We start from the raw sequence: 17,294 nt of genomic DNA, 5'->3' as shown, positions 1-17,294 counted from the left end.
CCGTGTCCCCCATGTCCCCTGTGTCCCCCCATGTCACCGATGTCCCCCCATGTCACCCGATGTCACCCATGTCCCATCATGGCCCCGATGTCCCCGTGTCCTCATGTCCCCTGTGTCCCCACGTCCCCTTGTGTCCCCCCATGTCCCCCGCACCCCCCATGCCCCCTGTGTCCCCTATGTCCCCTGATGTCCCCATGTCCCACTGTGTCCCCATGTCCCCCCATGGCCCCCAAAGTACCCATGTCCCCCCGTGTCCTGCATGTCCCATCATGTCCCTGACGTCCCTCGACTGTCCCCATGTCCCCGTGTCCCCCGATGCCCCCATATCCCGTGTCCCCCATGTCCCTGTGCCCCCCCTGTCTCCCCATATCCCCCCATGTCCCCATGTCCCTCCATGTCCCCCATGTCCCCCCATGTCCCCCCCATGTCCCATATCCCCCCACTGCCCCCATGTCCCCTGTCCCCCTGTGTCCCTCGATGTCCCCATGTCCCCCCACTATCCCCATGTCCTCGATATCCCCATGTCCCCTGTCCCCCCCGATGTCCCCATGTCCTCCCATGTCCCTATATCCCCCCATGTCCCCATGTCCCTCCATGTCCCCATGTCCCCCCCATATCCCACATGTCCCCATGTCCCCCAATGTCCCCATATCCCCCCACGTCCCCTGTCCCCCCATGTCCCCATGTCCCCCTGTGTCCCCCCATGTCCCATCATAGCCCTGATGTCCCTCAATGTCCCTGTGTCCCATGTCCCCCCACGTCCCCATGTCCCCCCATGTCCCCCGATGTCCCTGCATGTCCCCCATGTCCCCCCATATCCCCATGTCCCCGTCCCCCCCTGATGTCCCCATGTCCCCTGTGTCCCTCGATGTCCCCCCATGTCCCCATATCCCCCCATGCCCCCATGTCCCCCCATATCCCCCCCATGTCCCCCCATATCCCGTGTCCCTTGATGTCCCCATGTCCCCCAATGTCCCCACATCCCCCCACGTCCCCATGTCCCCTGTCCCCCCATGTCCCCATGTCCCATCATAGCCCTGATGTCCCTCAATGTCCCTGCGTCCCCCCATGTCCCCCCATGTCCCCATGTCCCCCCATGTCCCCCGATGTCCCCCCATGTCCCCATGTCCCCCCATATCCCCATGTCCCCGTCCCCCCTGATGTCCCCATGTCCCCTGTGTCCCTCGATGTCCCCCCCATGTCCCCATATCCCCCCATGCCTCCATGTCCCCCCCCCCCATGTCCCCCATGTCCCCCCATATCCCCCCATGTCCCCTGTCCCCGTGTCCCTCGATGTCCCCATGTCCCCTGTCCCCCCTGATGTCCCCATGTCCTCCCATGTCCCTAACATCCCCCCATGTCCCCATGTCCCTCCATGTCCCCATGTCCCCCCATGTCCCCCCATGTCCCCATATCCCCCCATGCCCCCATGTCCCCTGTGTCCCTCGATGTCCCCCCCATGTCCCCCCCATATCTCCCCATGTCCCCATGTCCCCTGTGTCCCTCGATGTCCCCATGTCCCCCAATGTCCCCACATCCCCCACGTCCCCCAATGTCCCCTGTCCCCCCCATGTCCCCATGTCCCCCTGTGTCCCCCCATGTCCCCCATGTCCCATCATAGCCCTGATGTCCCTCAATGTCCCTGTGTCCCCATGTCCCCCCATGTCCCCATGTCCCTGCGTCCAACATGTCCCATCTCCCCCCATGTCCCCTGATGTCCCTCCATGTCCCCATGTCCCTCCATATCCCCATGTCCCCCCCATGTCCCCCGATGTCCCCCCATGTCCCCATGTCCCCCCATATCCCCATGTCCCCGTCCCCCCTGATGTCCCCATGTCCCCTGTGTCCCTTGATGTCCCCCCATGTCCCCATATCCCCCCATGCCCCCATGTCCCCCCATGTCCCCCCATGTCCCTGTCCCCCCGTGTCCCCCGATTGTCCCCCCCATGTCCCCCCCGATGTCCCCATGTCCCCCAATGTCCCCACATCCCCCCATGTCCCCCTGTGTCCCCCCATGTCCCCATGTCCCATCATAGCCCTGATGTCCCTCAATGTCCCTGTGTCCCCATGTCCCCCCATGTCCCCATGTCCCCCCATGTCCCCCGATGTCCCCCCATGTCCCCATGTCCCCCCATATCCCCATGTCCCCGTCCCCCCTGATGTCCCCATGTCCCCTGTGTCCCTTGATGTCCCCCATGTCCCCCAATGTCCCCACATCCCCCCCACGTCCCCCCATGTCCCGTGTCCCCTCATGTCCCCATGTCCTATCATAGCCCTGATGTCCCTCAATGTCCCTGCGTCCCCATGTCCCCATGTCCCCCCATATCCCCATGTCCCCCCATGTCCCCCCATATCCCCCCACGTCCCCATGTCCCCATGTCCCCATGTCCCCCCCGTCCCCACCTTCTTCTCCAGGATGGCGAAGGCGGCGTCGGCCGTTGGCGACTGGCGCCGCTCGTCGTCGCGGAGGGGCCCCGGGCGCCGCGAAGGCCCCGCGGAAGCCGCCGGAGCCGCCGGAGCCGCCGGAGCCGCCGCGCTGCTTGTTGAGGCTGCGCGCCCAGCGCTCCATGTCCTTGGGCGATCTATGGGGCACCCATGGGTGCTATGGGGTGAGGGGGGCGCCCATGGGTGCTATGGGGTGAGGGGGGCGCCCATGGGTGCTATGGGGTGAGGGGGGCACCCATGGGGGCTCTGGGGCTGGGGGTGCATGCATGGGTGCTATGATGCTGCAAGGGACACCCATGGGTGCTATGGGGTTGGCTATGCACCCACGGGTGCTATGGGGCTGGCTGTGCACCCATGGGTGCTATGGGGCAGGGGGGTGCACCCATGGGTGCTATGGGGCGGGGGGGGCACCCACAGGTGCTATAGGGCTGGGGGGGCACCCATGGGTGCTATGGGGTGAGGGAGGCACCCATGGGTGCTATGGGGTGAGGGGGGCACCCATGGGCGCTATGGGGCAGGGGGCACCCATGGGTGCTATGGGGCAGGGGGGTGCACCCACGGGTGCTGCTTGTTGAGGCTGGCGCGCCCAGCGCTCCATGTCCTTGGCGATCTAGGGGCACCCATGGGTGCGATGGGGGTGAGGGGGGCACCTATGGGTGCTATGGGGTGAGGGGGGGTGCCCATGGGTGCTATGGGGTGAGGGGGGCACCCATGGGTGCTATGGGGCTGGGGGGGGCACCCCATGGGTGCTATGGGGTGAGGGGGGCACCCATGGGTGCTATGGGGTGAGGGGGGCACCCATGGGTGCTATGGGGCAGGGGGTGCACCCAAGGGAGCTGCTTGTTGAGGCTGCGCGCCCAGCGCTCCATGTCCTTGGCGATCTAGGGGCACCCATGGGTGCTATGGGTGAGGGAGGCACCCATGGGTGCTATGGGGCTGGGGGAGCACCCATGGGTGCTATGGGGTGAGGGGGGCGCCCATGGGTGCTATGGGGCAGGGGGAGCACCCATGGGTGCTATGGGGCAGGGGGGGCACCCACGGGCGCTGCTTGTTGAGGCTGCGCGCCCAGCGCTCCATGTCCTTGGCGATCTGGGGGCACCCATGGGTGCTATGGGGTGAGGGGAGCTCCCATGGGTGCTATGGGGTGAGGGGGGCCCCCATGGGTGCTATGGGGTGAGGGGGGCACCCATGGGTGCTATGGGGCTGGGGGTGGACCCATGGGTGCTATGGGGCTGGGGGCACCCATGGGTGCTATGGGGCTGGGGGGGCACCCATGGGTGCTATGGGGCTGGGGGAGCACCCAAGGGAGCTGCTTGTTGAGGCTGCGCGCCCAGCGCTCCATGTCCTTGGCGATCTAGGGGCACCCATGGGTGCTATGGGGTGAGGGGGGCGCCCATGGGTGCTATGGGGCTGGGGCCACCCATGGGTGCTATGGGGTGAGGGGGGCGCCCATGGGTGCTATGGGGCTGGGGGGGACACCCATGGGTGCTATGGGGCTGGGGGTGCACCCAAGGGTGCTATGGGGTGGGGGATGCACCCACGGGTGCTATGGGGCTGCATGGGCACCCACGGGTGCTATGCGGGTCCATGGGTGCCCATGGTGCTACGGCATTTGTTGGGTACCCAGAAGTCCTTATTGGGCTGCACCAGCACCCATGGGTGCTACCAAGATCTACCGCAACCTACAGCTGTCCCTGGGACACAGCAGCACCCATGGGTGCTACCAGGGTCCATGTTTCTGCAGCCAGGGGTGCTACGAAGGTCCATGAGCACCCATGGGTGCCACCAGGATCTCCACCCCGCAAACGGGGTTCCCAGGGACACCAGAGCACCCATGGGTGTCACCCAGGTCTATGAGCACCCATGGGTGCCACCAACATCTCCACCCACATATGGGGTTCCCAGGGACATCAGAGCATCCATGGGTGTCACCAAGGTCTATCAGCACCCATGGGTGCCACCAGCATCTACAGCCACACACGGGGGTTCCCAGGGACATCAGAGCATCCATGGGTGTCACCAAGGTCTATCAGCACCCATGGGTGCCACCAACATCTCCACCCACACACAGGTTCCCAGACACACCAGACCACCCATGGGTGTCACCAAGGTCTATGAGCACCCATGGGTGCCACCAACATCTCCACCCACACACGGGGGTTCTCAGGGACACCAGAGCACCCATGGGTGTCCCCGAGGTCTATGAGCACCCATGGGTGTCACCATGATCTCCACCCACCTATGGGTTCCCAGGGGACCCCGGAGCATCCATGGGTGTCACCAAGGTCTATGAGCACCCATGGGTGTCACCATGATCTCCACCCACCCACAGGGTTCCCAGGGACACCAGAGCACCCATGGGTGTCCCCGAGGTCCATGAGCACCCATGGGTGCCACCAGCATCTCCACCCACACACAGGGTTCCCAGGGACACCAGAGCATCCATGGGTGTCACCAAGGTCTATGAGCACCCATGGGTGCCACTAGCATCTCCACCCACCTACGGGGTTCCCAGGGACACCAGAGCATCCATGGGTGTCACCAAGGTCTATGAGCACCCATGGGTGTCACCAGCATCTCCACCCACAAACGGGGTTCCCAGGGACCCCGGAGCACCCATGGGTGTCCCCGAGGTCCATGAGCACCCATGGGTGTCACCATGATCTCCACCCACACACGGGGGTTCCCAGGGACCCCGGAGCACCCATGGGTGTCCCCGAGGTCCATGAGCACCCATGGGTGTCACCATGATCTCCACCCACACACGGGTTCCCAGGGACCCCGGAGCACCCATGGGTGTCCCCGAGTCTATGAGCACCCATGGGTGCCACTAGCATCTCCACCCACCTACAGGGGTCCCAGGGACCCCGGAGCACCCACGGGTGTCCCCGAGGTCCATGAGCACCCATGGGTGTCACCATGATCTCCACCCACACACGGGGTTCCCAGGGACACCAGAGCATCCATGGGTGTCACCAAGGTCTATGAGCACCCATGGGTGTCACCATGATCTCCACCCACCTACAGTGTTCCCAGGGACCCCGGAGCACCCACGGGTGTCCCCGAGGTCCCCGCGCACCCACGGGTGTCCCCGCGCACCCACAGGTGCCCCCACCTGCTGGGCCGTCTTGGTCTTGTGCTTCTCCTTCTTGTCCTTGGGCTCCTTGGGGGGTCCCGGGGGGGTGTCGCGGGGGGGCTCGGCCGCCTGTTCCGAGGCCACCACGTAGGTGCGGCGGTCGCCGTCCCAGTACAGGTAGCGCTGGGCCCCGGCGTCGTAGTAGTACTGCGGGTGACGCCGCCGGGTGACGCCACCGGGTGACGCCGCCGGGTGACGCCCCCCCGCCGCCGGGTGACGCTTGTGCCCCGCTCGTCCCCGGCACGGGCGACACGTTGTCACCCGCCCGTCCTCGGAGCGGGACCCGCCCCCGGTCGCTGTCGGCCGCGGCTGCCCGCGGCGGGTGACACCGGTCACCCGCCTGTACCGGGACAGGCGGCGCTTGTCACCCGCGCGTCACCCGCCCCACCTCTAGGTGTCCCCCAGCAGGTGTTGTCTGTCCCCGGGTGTCCCCGGAGCGGGTGACAACAGTCGGAGCGCCCATTGTCACCCGCTCACACTCTAAACAGGCGCCATTTGTCACCCCCTTGGTCCTAGGATGGGTCTCAATAACCCCTATGTTTTTCCCCCAGCGGGTGTTGTCTGTCCCCGGGTGTCCCCGGAGCGGGTGACAACAGTCGGAGCGCCCGTTGTCACCCGCTCACACTCTAACAGGGCGCCATTTGTCACCCCCTTGGTCCTAGGATGGGTCTCAATAACCCCTATGTGTTTCCATGGGGGTGTTGCTCGTCACTCGAGCGGGTGACAACAACCGGAACGCCTGTTGTCACCTGCTGAAGCCATACGTATGTGCCGAGTGTCGCCCGCGTTGGCCCCCAAACTACTCCCGTTCACACTTAGGTGCCCCCGAAGGGGTGTCACTCATCCCCACGCATCCCGCGAGCGGGTGACAACAGTCGGAGCGCCCGTTGTCACCCGCCGACGCCCCAAACCAGCCGCGTTTGCCGGTGCCGCCGCCCATGCCCGGTGGGTGCGGGTGACACCCCTGGGGTGCGGGGTGACACTCTCCGCGTGTGGGTGACGCCCCGGTGCGGCTGTTGCCCCGGGCGCGGGTGTCACCTGCGAGGCGGGTCGTAGTACAGCCCCGTGAGGGGGTCGTAGTAGTAGCCGGAGCTCTCGTCGTACTGGTACGTGGAGACGTCGGGGACCGCTGGGACAACGGGGGGGGTCACGGCGGGGGGGGGACACCCCAAACACCCCCAACACCCCGAGACACCCCCCCCAAACACCCCAACACCCCTAAACACCCCCATACACCCCGAGACACCCCCAGACACCCCAACACCCCCAAACAGCCCCTGCAACACCCCCCACACACCCCGAGACACCCCAACAGCCCCCAAACACCCCGAGACACCCCGAGACACCCTCCAACACTCCGAGACAACCCCCAGACACCCCAACACCCCCAAACACCCCGAGACACCCCCAAACACCCTCGAATACCCCTCAAAAACCCCCAACGCCCCCAACACCTCGAGACACCCCAGACCCTCCAACACCCCCCAAACACCCCCAACACCCCCAAACCACCCAACCCACCCCGAGACACCCCCAGACACCCCAACACCCCCCAACAGCCCCTGCAACACCCCCCACACACCCCGAGACACCCCAACAGCCCCCAAACACCCCCCAACACCCCGAGACACCCCCAGACACCCCAACACCCCCAAACACCCCGAGACAGACCCCCCAAACACCCTCGATACCCCCCAAAAACCCCCAACGCCCCCAACACCTCGAGACACCCCAGACCCCCCAACACCCCAACACCCCCAACACCCCACCAGCCCCCAAACACCCTTCCAACACCCCAAGACACCCCCAGACCCAACACCCCCAAACAACCCAACAGCCCCCCAACACCCCAACACCCCCAAACACCCCCCAAACACCCCAAGACACCCCCAACAGCCCCCAAACACCCCCCCAAACACCCCGAGACACCCCCAGACCCCCCACTACCCCCCAAATACCCCAACAGCCCCAAACACCCTTCCAACACCCCAAGACACCCCCAGAACCCAACACCCCCAAACAACCCAACAGCCCCCCAACACCCAAGACACCCCAACAGCCCCCAAACACCCCCCCAAACACCCCGAGACACCCCCAGACCCCCCAATACCCCCCAAACACCCCAAACAGCCCCCCAACACCCCCCACCCCCCAAACACCCCGAGACACCCCGGACCCCCCAACACCCCCCAAACACCCCAACAGACCCCAAACACCCCTCCAACACCCCAAACACCCCAAGACCCAACACCCCCAAACAACCCAACAGCCCCCCAACACCCCAACACCCTCTATAGCCCCTCTAGCCCCCTATATCTAGCCCTACACCTCCCATAGCACCTATAGTCTCCATAGCCCCATAGGCCCCACAACCCCTATACAGCCCGTAGTTCCTATAGCCCCTATAGCCCCCATACCCCCTATAGCCCCTATAGCCCCCATACCCCCTATAGCTCCTACACCCCCCATACCCCCATACCCCTACAACCCCTATATACCCCAGAACCTCCATACCCTCTACAACTCCTATAGCCCCCATAACTCCCATAAACCCTATAGCTCCCATAGCCCTTATAGCTCCCATAACTCCTACGTTCCTTATGACTCCATAGCCCCCTTAACCTCTATAGGCCGATTACCCCTATAGACCCCATACCCCCATACTCCCTATAGCGCCCATATTCACATAGCCCCTATAGCCCTTATAGCCCCCACACACCCCAATAGCCCCTATAGCCCCCATACGCCTATAACCCCCATACCCCCAATATCCCCTATATTCCCAATAGCCCCCATTCCCCCATATCCCCCTATAGCCCCCACGGTCCCTATAGCCCCCATACCTCCTATACCCCTACAGCCCCCCCAGCCCCCATAGCCCCTATAGTCCCCACACCCCCATAGCCCCTATATCCCCCCATAGCCCCCATAGGCCCCTGTAGCCCCCATAGCCCCCATATCCCCCTATAGCCCCATAGCTCCTATACCCCCCCATACCCCTACAGCCCCCCATAGCCCCCATAGCCCCCTATAGTCCCCACACCCCCATAGCCCCTATATCCTCCCATAGCTCCTATACCCCCCATACCCCTATAGCCCCATAGGCCCCTGTAGCCCCCACAGCCCCTATATCCCCCCATAGCCCCCATAGCCCCTATAACCCCTATAGGCCCCTATAACCGCCATAACCCCCATAGCTCCTATACTCCTCCATAGCCCCCATAACCCCTATAAGCCCTATAGGCCCCTATAGCCCCCATAACCCCCATAGCCCCTATATCCCCCCATAGCCCCCATAGCTCCTATACCCCCCAAACCCTACAGCCCCCCATAGCCCCCATAGCCCCCTATAGTCCCCACACCCCCATAGCCCCTATATCCTCGCATAGCTCCTATACCCCCATACCCTATAGCCCCCATAGCTCCTATAACCCCCATAGCCCCCTACGACCCCCATAGCCCCTATAACCCCTATAGCCCCCTATAGCCCCCATAGCCCCCCCATAGTCCCCTATAACCCTCATAGCCCCCATAGCCGCCTATAAGCACCATAGCCCCCTTAGCCCCTATAGCGCCTATAGCTCCTATACCCCCCCATACCCCTATAGCCCCATAGCCCCTATAACCCCCATAGCCCCCATAACCCCCCTAGCCCCTATAGCCCCTATAGCTCCTATACCCCCCCATACCCCTATAGCCCCATAGCCCCTATAACCCCCATAGCCCCCATAACCTCCTAGCCCCTATAGCCCCTATAGCTCCTATACCCCCCATACCCCTATAGCCCCATAGCCCCTATAACTCCCATAGCCCCCATAGCCCCCCTAGCCCCTATAGCCCCTATAGCTCCTATACCCCCCATACCCCTATAGCCCCTATAGCCCCCATAGCCCCTATAGCTCCTATACCCCCCCATAGCCCCTATAACCCCCATAGCCCCCATAACCCCGATAGCTCCCCTAGCCCCTATAGCCCCTATAGCCCCATAACCCCTATAACCCCCATAGCCCCCATAGCCCCCCTAGCCCCTATAACCCCCATAGCCCCTATAGCTCCTATACCCCCCCATAGCCCCCATACCCCCTATAGCCCCTATAGCCCCTATAGCCCCTATAGCCCCATAGGCCCCACTCACGGTACTGCCCCACGGCCTCCGGGCCGGGGGGGCCGCCGGGGGGGGCCGCGCTGGGGGCGTCGCCCTTGGGCGCCGCGGGGGGGCGGAGCAATAGGGCTGGGGGGGCGGGGTCAGACCCCGAAGCCCCGCCCCCCAAACCCACCATTTTGGGGGCGTTTCCCCCGTTTTGGGACCCTCCTTTTTCCCCCAAATTTGGGCTTTTCCCCCCATTTTAATTGCCCCCCCCCATCCCAAACCGCCTCGCTCCCCACCCCAAAATCCACATTTTTGGGCCCCCAAATTTGCCCTTTTAGGGGCTTTTTTCACCCCTTTTGGGGGCTTTTCCCCCCTTTTAGCCCTCCCCCAACTCAGGTCCCCCCCCAAACCCCAATTTTGGGGCTTTTCTCCCCATTTGGGGCTTCCCAGGGAAAAAAAATGCCACATTTGAGGGTTTTCCCCCCATTTTGGTTCCCCCCTCTAAAAAAACCTCCCAATTTTGGGGTTTCCCACCCATTTCGTGACTTGCTCCCCCCCTCAAAAAAAATCTCGAATTTGGGGGTTTCTGCCCCATTTTTGGTCCCCCAAACTCCCCATTTTTGGCTCCCTCCCTCAAAAAAAATCTCGATTTTGGGGGTTTCTGCCCCATTTTTGGTCCCCCGAACTCCCCATTTTTGGCTCCCCCTCCTCAAAAAAAATCTCGATTTTGGGAGTTTCTGCCCCATTTTTGGTCCCCCAAACTCCCCATTTTTGGTTCCCCCCCCCCCAAACCGCCCGTTTTTGGGGTTTCCGCCCCGTTCCCGGTACCTGGGCGGGGGGGGCCCCCGCGGGGGGGTCGGTGCCGGGGGGGGGGTAGGGGGGGGCTCCGGGGGGGCCCCGGGGGCCGCCCCCCCCCCCGGGCTCCAGTCCCGGCTCCAGCGGCGCCTCCGAACCTGGGGGGGGGGGGGGGAACGGGGGGGTCATTGGGGGCGCCCGGACGCCTGGGCCCTTTTTGGGGGGGGGGGGGGACCCTTTTCGGGGGGGGGGTCCCGGACGCCTGGGCCCTTTTTGGGGGGGGGGGGGACCCTTTTTTGGGGGGACCCTTTATTGGGTGGGGGGGTCCCAGATGCCTGGGCCCTTTTGGGGGGGGGGGACACCCTTTTGCGGGGGGGGGGAGGTCCCGGACGCCGGGGCCCTTTTGGGGGGGGGGGACCTTTTTTTGGGGGGGGGGGTCCCGGACGCCTGGGCCCATTTAAGGGGGGGGGGACCCTTTTCTGGGGGGGTCCCGGACGCCTGGGCCCTTTTTGGGGGGGGGGGTCCCGGACACCTGGGCCCCTTTAAGGAGGGGGGGGGGACCCTTTTCTGGGGGGGGGTCCCGGATACCAGGGCCCTTTTTTTTGGGGGGGGGGACCCTTTTGGGGGGGCCTTTTATTGGGTGGGGGGGTCCCGGACGCCTGGGCCCTTTTTGGGGGGGGGGGCCCTTTTTGGGGGGGTCCCGGACGCCTGGGCCCCTTTAAGGAGGGGGGGGACCTTTTTTGGGGGGACCCTTTTTTGGGTGGGGGGGTCCCGGACGCCTGGGCCCTTTTTGGGGGGGGTCCCTTTTGGGGGGGACCCTTTATTGGGTGGGGGGTCCCGGACGCCTGGGCCCTTTTGGGGGGGGGTCCCTTTTGGGGGGGGGCCTTTATTCGGTGGGGGGGTCCCGGACACCTGGGCCCCTTTAAGGGGGGGGGGGGACCCTTTTTTGGGGGGGGTCCCGGACGCCTGGGCCCCTTTAGGGAGGGGGGGGGACCCCTTTTGCGGGGGGGGGGGTCCCGGACGCCGGGGCCCTTTTTTTTGGGGGGGGACCCTTTTTGGGGGGGCCCTTTATTCGGTGGGGGGGTCCCGGACACCTGGGCCCCTTTAAGGAGGGGGGGGGGACCCTTTTTGGGGGGACCCTTTATTGGGTGGGGGGGTCCCGGACGCCTGGGCCCTTTTTGGGGGGGGGACCCTTTTTGGGGGGGACCCTTTATTGGGTGGGGGGGTCCCGGACCCTGGGGCCCTTTTGGGGGGGGGCCTCCTGGGAGGGGGGGGGGCCTTTTTGGGGGGGGTCCCGGACGCCTGGGCCCTTTTTGGGGGGGGGCTTTTTGGGGGGGGTCCCGGACGCCTGGGCCCCTTTAAGGAGGGGGGAACCTTTTTTGGGGGGACCCTTTTTGGGGGGGGGGGGTCCCGGACGCCTGGGCCCTTTTTGGGGGGGGGGGGGCCTTTTGGGGGGGGGGTCCCGGACGCCTGAGCCCCTTTAAGGAGGGGGGGGACCCTTTTTTGGGGGGGGTCCCGGACGCCTGGGCCCTTTTTGGGGGGGGGTCCTGGATGCCAGGGCCCTTTTTGGGGGGGGGGGGGGGGACCCTTTTGGGGGGGCCCTTTATTCGGTGGGGGGGTCCCGGACACCTGGGCCCCTTTAAGGAGGGGGGGGACCTTTTTTGGGGGGACCCTTTATTGGGTGGGGGGGGTCCCGGATGCCGGGGCCCTTTTTTTGGGGGGGGGGGGGGGCTTTTCTGGGGGGGGGGTCCCGGACACCTGGGCCCCTTTAAGGGGGGGGGGGGGACCCTTTTTTGGGGGAGGTCCCGGATGCCTGGGACCCTTTAAGGAGGGGGGAACCTTTTTTGGGGGGACCCTTTATTGGGTGGGGGGGGTCCCGGACGCCGGGGCCCTTTTGGGGGGGGGGGTCACGGATGCCAGGGCCCTTTTTTTGGGGGGGTCCCTTTTGGGGGGGCCCTTTATTCGGTGGGGGGGTCCCGGACGCCGGGGCCCTTTTTTTGGGGGGATGGGGCCCATTTTTGGGGGGGTCCCGGACACCTGGGCCCCTTTAAGGAGAGGGGGGACCTTTTTTGGTGGGACCCTTTATTGGGTGGGGGGGGTCCCAGATGCCTGGGCCCTTTGGCGGGGGGGGGCCTTTTTGGGGGGGGTCCCGGACGCCTGGCCCCTTTTTGGGGGGGGGACCTTTTTTGGGGGGACCCTTTATTGGGTGGGGGGGTCCCGGATGCCTGGGCCCTTTTTGGGGGGGGCCTCTTTTGGGGGGGGTCCCGGACACCTGGACCCCTTTAGGGAGGGGGGGGACCCTTTTGGGGGGGGGGTCCCGGACGCCTGGGCCCTTTTTGCAAGGGGGGTCCCGGACACCTGGGCCCCTTTAAGGGGGGGGGGGACCCTTTTTTTGGGGGGGGGGGGCCCTTTTCGGGGGGGGGGTCCCGGATGCCAGGGCCCTTTTTTTGGGGGGGGTCCCTTTTGGGGGGGCCCTTTATTCGGTGGGGGGGTCCCGGACACCTGGGCCCCTTTAAGGGGGGGGGGGACCCTTTTCTGGGGGGGGTCCCGGACGCCTGGGCCCTTTTGGGGGGGGGGGGGGGGGGGGCCTTTTTTTTGGGGGGGGGGTCCCGGACGCCTGGGCCCCTTTAAGGGGGGGGGGGACCCTTTTTTGGGGGGACCCTTTATTGGGTGGGGGGGGGTCCCGGACGCCGGGGCCCTTTTTTTTGGGGGGGGGGGGGGGGGGGGGGGTCACTCACCGCTCGCGGGGGGCTCGGCCTTGGCGGGGGCGGGGCCGGGCGGCCCGGGGGGCGGGGCCCGGCCGTAGGCGTGGCCGTAGGGGGCGGGGTCGGCGCCGTAGCCCTCGTCCGATTGGTAGAAGGAGCCGCCGCCGCCGAAGTCGCCCGGAGGCTCCTCCCCCCCCCACGAGGCCTCGCCCCCCTGCGCCGCCTGGGGGGAGGGGCCGGCTCAGGCCCCGCCCACTCCCTCCCTGGCCACGCCCTCTGCAGGCTCCACCCCCTCCCAAAGACGTCCGCAGCGCCAACCTCCTCCTTAAACCCGCCCCCTTCCCTAAGCCCCGCCCCTCCACAAGCTCCACCCCCATCCACCATCGCAGGGCCCCTGAACCATCCTCCAAGCCCCGCCCCTTCCCAAAGCCCCACCCCCAACCCAGCCTCACCCACAAGCTCCACCCCTTAACCCCCAGGTCCCGCCCCTTCCTACAGGCTCCACCCCTCCCTCGGCTCCTCCCTCTCCCCAAGCCCCGCCCCCCACCCTTCCCGAAGACCCCGCCCTCAGGCCCCACCCCCTTTCCAGTCCCCGCCCACCCCCCAGGCCCCACCCACGTGCCCACCCAGCAACACCCCCATCCCCGCCCCCTCCCTCCCCATCCCCGCCCCCTCCCTCCCAAGCCCCGCCCCTCGCTCCCGCTTCCCGAGCCCCGCCCCTGCCCCAAGCTCCGCCCCTTCTGCCCAAGCCCCGCCCCCACTCCCCCAAAATTGCCCCCAACCTCCCAGCCCCGCCCCTTCCACCCAAGCCCCACCCCTCCTCCCAAGCCCCGCCCCTTCCGCCCAAGTCCCGCCCCACGTTGCCCCGACCTTCCCCAGCCCCGCCCCTTTCTCCCAAGCCCCGCCCACCGTATACTGTCCCCTGCCCCACCCGAGCCCCACCCCTGCTTCCCGAGCCCCGCCTCTTCCTCCCAAGCCCCGCCCCTCCTCCCAAGCCCCGCCCCTTCCGCCAAGCCCGCCCCCACCTTGCCCCCAGACCTTCCCCAGCCCCGCCCCTTTCTCCCAAGCCCCGCCCACTGCATATTGTCCCCTGCCCCACCCCCGAGCCCCACCCCTGCTTCCCGAGCCCCGCCTCTTCCGCCCAAGCCCCGCCCCTCCTCCCAAGCCCCGCCCCTTCCGCCCAAGCCCGGCCCCCACGTTGCCCCGACCTTCCCCAGCCCCGCCCCTTTCTCCCAAGCCCCGCCCACCGCATACTGTCCCCTGCCCCACCCCCCACCCCGAGCCCCGCCTCTTCCTCCCAAGCCCCGCCCCTCACTCCCTCCTCCCGATTCCCGCCCCCACCCCCAACCTCACCCACCCCAAGCCCCTCCCAAGCCCCACCCCTGCTTTAGCCCCGCCCCCGCCCCAAGCCCCGCCCCCGCGCAAGCCCCGCCTCCCCCAAGCCCCGCCCACCTGCGACAGCGCCCACTGGGCGGCCGCGATGGCCGTGGAGGCCACGGAGGCTGCGCTGGCCCGGGGGCCCTCGGGGGCGGCCATGTCCCTGCGGGAAGGGGGCGGAGCTCAGCGGGGAGGGGGGCGTGGCCATGCCCGGGGGGGCGTGGCCCGGCCCGGGGGGGCGTGGCCAGGCCCGGGGGGCGGGGCTCACCGCTTGGAGCCCTTGGCGAACTCCACGTTGATGCTCTTGCCGTCGATGTGCAGGGGGGGCTGCAGGGCCTGCAGCATCTGGAGCAGCTGGGCGGCCTCCTGGGGGGGGGGGGGACGGGAAAGGGGCCCCGGCGTCCGGGCGGGAACGGGCGGGAAGGGGCCCCGGCGTCCGGGATCCCATAGGAAGGGCCCCGGTGTCCGGGGATCCCATAGGAAGGGCCCCGGCGTCCGGGAATCCCATAGGAAGGGCCCCGGCGTCCGGGGATCCCATAGGAAGGGCCCCGGCGTCCGGGCACATTCCCACCCCATAGGAAGGGCCCCGGCATCTGGGGATCCCATAGGAAGGGCCCTGGCGTCCGGGAATCCCATAGGAAGGGCCCCGGCGTCCGGGGATCCCATAGGAAGGGCCCTGGCGTCCGGGGATCCCATAGAAAGGGCCCCGGTGTCCGGGGATCCCATAGGAAGGGCCCCGGCGTCCGGGCACATTCCCACCCCACGGAATGGGCCCCGGCGTCCGGGGATCCCATAGAAAGGGCCCCGGCGTCCGGGCACATTCCCACCCCACAAAATGGGCCCTGGCGTCCGGGAATCCCATAGGAAGGGCCCCGGTGTCCGGGCGCCCCCCGCCCCACGGAACAGGCCCCGGCGTCCGGGAATCCCATAGAAAGGGCCCCGGCGTCCGGGCACATTCCCAACCCAATAGGAAGGGCCCCGGCGTCCGGGCACATTCCCACCCCACGGAACGGGCCCCGGCGTCCGGGCCCCCCCTCCGCACCACGATGGTGGCCAGCTGCACGAAGGCGAAGCCGCGGTTCAGCTGCGTCTGCCGGTCCTTGATGACGCGGACGTTGGCGGCCGAGAGCGCCGCGAACGGGGCCAGGGCGCCCAGGATGGACTCGAGGCTGCTCTGCGGGTGCAGGTTCCGCAGGATGATGGCTGGAAACGGGGGGAAATGGGGGGGTTTGGGGGGGCCGGGGCGCCCCGAGAGCCGCGGGAGCCCCCGAGAACCCCGAAACACCCCGGAAAACCCCCGAGAACCCCCAAACACCCCCCAAGAACCCCAAAACACCCCGATAAACCCCCAAGAACCCCAAAACACCCCCAAGAACCCCAAAACCCACCAAGAACCCCAAAACACCCCAAGAACCCCCCAATAACCCCAAAACAACCCAATAAACCCCCAAGAACCCCAAATCACCCCCAATAACCCCCCAAACCCACCAAGAACCCCAAAACACCCCGATAAACCCTGATACCCCCCAAGAACCCCAAAACCCACCCAAGAACCCCCCAAACCCCCCAAGAACCCCAAAACACCCCGATAAACCCCCAAGAACCCCAAAACACCCCCAAGAACCCCCCAAACCCACCAAGAGCCCCAAAACACCCCAATAAACCCCCAAGAACCCCAAAACACCCCCAATAACCCCAAAACCCATCAAGAGCCCCAAAACACCCCAATAAACCCCCAAGAACCCCAAAACCCACCCAAGAACCCCCCAAACCCCCCAAGAACCCCAAAACACCCCGATAAACCCCCAAGAACCCCAAAACCCACCAAGAACCCCGAAACACCCCGATAAACCCTGATACCCCCCCAAGAACCCCAAAACACCCCAATAAACCCCCAAGAACCCCAAAACACCCCCCAATAACCCCCCAAACCCACCAAGAACCCCAAAACACCCCCAATAATCCCAATAAACCCCCAAGAACCCCAAAACACCCCGATAAACCCTGATACCCCCCAAGAACCCCCAAACACCCCGATAAACCCCCAAGTACCCCAAAACATGATACCCCCCAAGAACCCCAAAACCCACCCAAGAACCCCCCAAACCCACCAAGTACCCCAAAACACCCCAATAAACCCTGATACCCCCCCAAGAACCCCTAAACACCCCCCAATAACCCCAAAACCCACCCAAGAACCCCCAAACACCCCAATAAACCCCCAAGAACCCCAAAACACCCCCAATAACCCCCAAACCCACCAAGAACCCCAAAACACCCCCCAATAACCCCCAAACCCACCAAGAACCCCAAAACACCCCGATAAACCCCCAAGAACCCCAAAACACCCCCAATAACCCCCCAAAACCCACCAAGAGCCCCAAAACACCCCAATAAACCCCCAAGAACCCCAAAACACCCTGATAAACTCTGATACCCCCCAGAACCCCAAAACACCCTGATAAACCCCCAAGAACCCAAAACACCCCCAATAACCCCAACCCCCCCCAATAGCCCCCAGGACCCCCCAATAACCCCCAATAACCCCCCAGGACCCCCCAAATAACCCCCAGAACCCCAATAACCCCCAATAACCCCCTGCTCCCCCCAATACCCCCTGAGAACCCCCAATACCCCCCAGGACCCCCCAATAGCCCCCAGAACCCCCCAATAACCCCCAATACCCCCCAGGACCCCCAATAACCCCCTGCCCCCCCCCAATATCCCCCAGGACCCCAGAACCCCC

The 17,294-nt window shown here is 65.9% G+C and overlaps 1 protein-coding gene across 1 annotated transcript; it reads right to left on the bottom strand.

Moving 5' to 3' along the window:
* Window positions 1–2,403: 2,403 nt before the first annotated feature.
* Window positions 2,404–15,751, bottom strand: LOC148590106 (RNA-binding protein 10-like; the record flags this gene model as incomplete). Its single annotated transcript, XM_088539472.1, has 8 exons — window positions 2,404–2,582; window positions 3,485–3,534; window positions 5,561–5,738; window positions 6,629–6,710; window positions 13,205–13,394; window positions 14,624–14,711; window positions 14,817–14,914; window positions 15,591–15,751. Coding segments are annotated over 8 exons (1,026 nt in total), but the record flags the coding sequence as incomplete, so codon positions are not given.
* Window positions 15,752–17,294: the final 1,543 nt, after the last annotated feature.

The sequence above is a fragment of the Tinamus guttatus genome, unplaced genomic scaffold, assembly GCF_059628265.1.
Source record: "Tinamus guttatus ecotype Peru unplaced genomic scaffold, ASM5962826v1 Tinamus_guttatus_pri_ptg001732l, whole genome shotgun sequence".
NCBI lineage: Eukaryota > Metazoa > Chordata > Aves > Tinamiformes > Tinamidae > Tinamus > Tinamus guttatus.
Note: the sequence above shows the minus strand (reverse complement) of the source record. Positions and strands in the feature narration are given on the sequence as shown.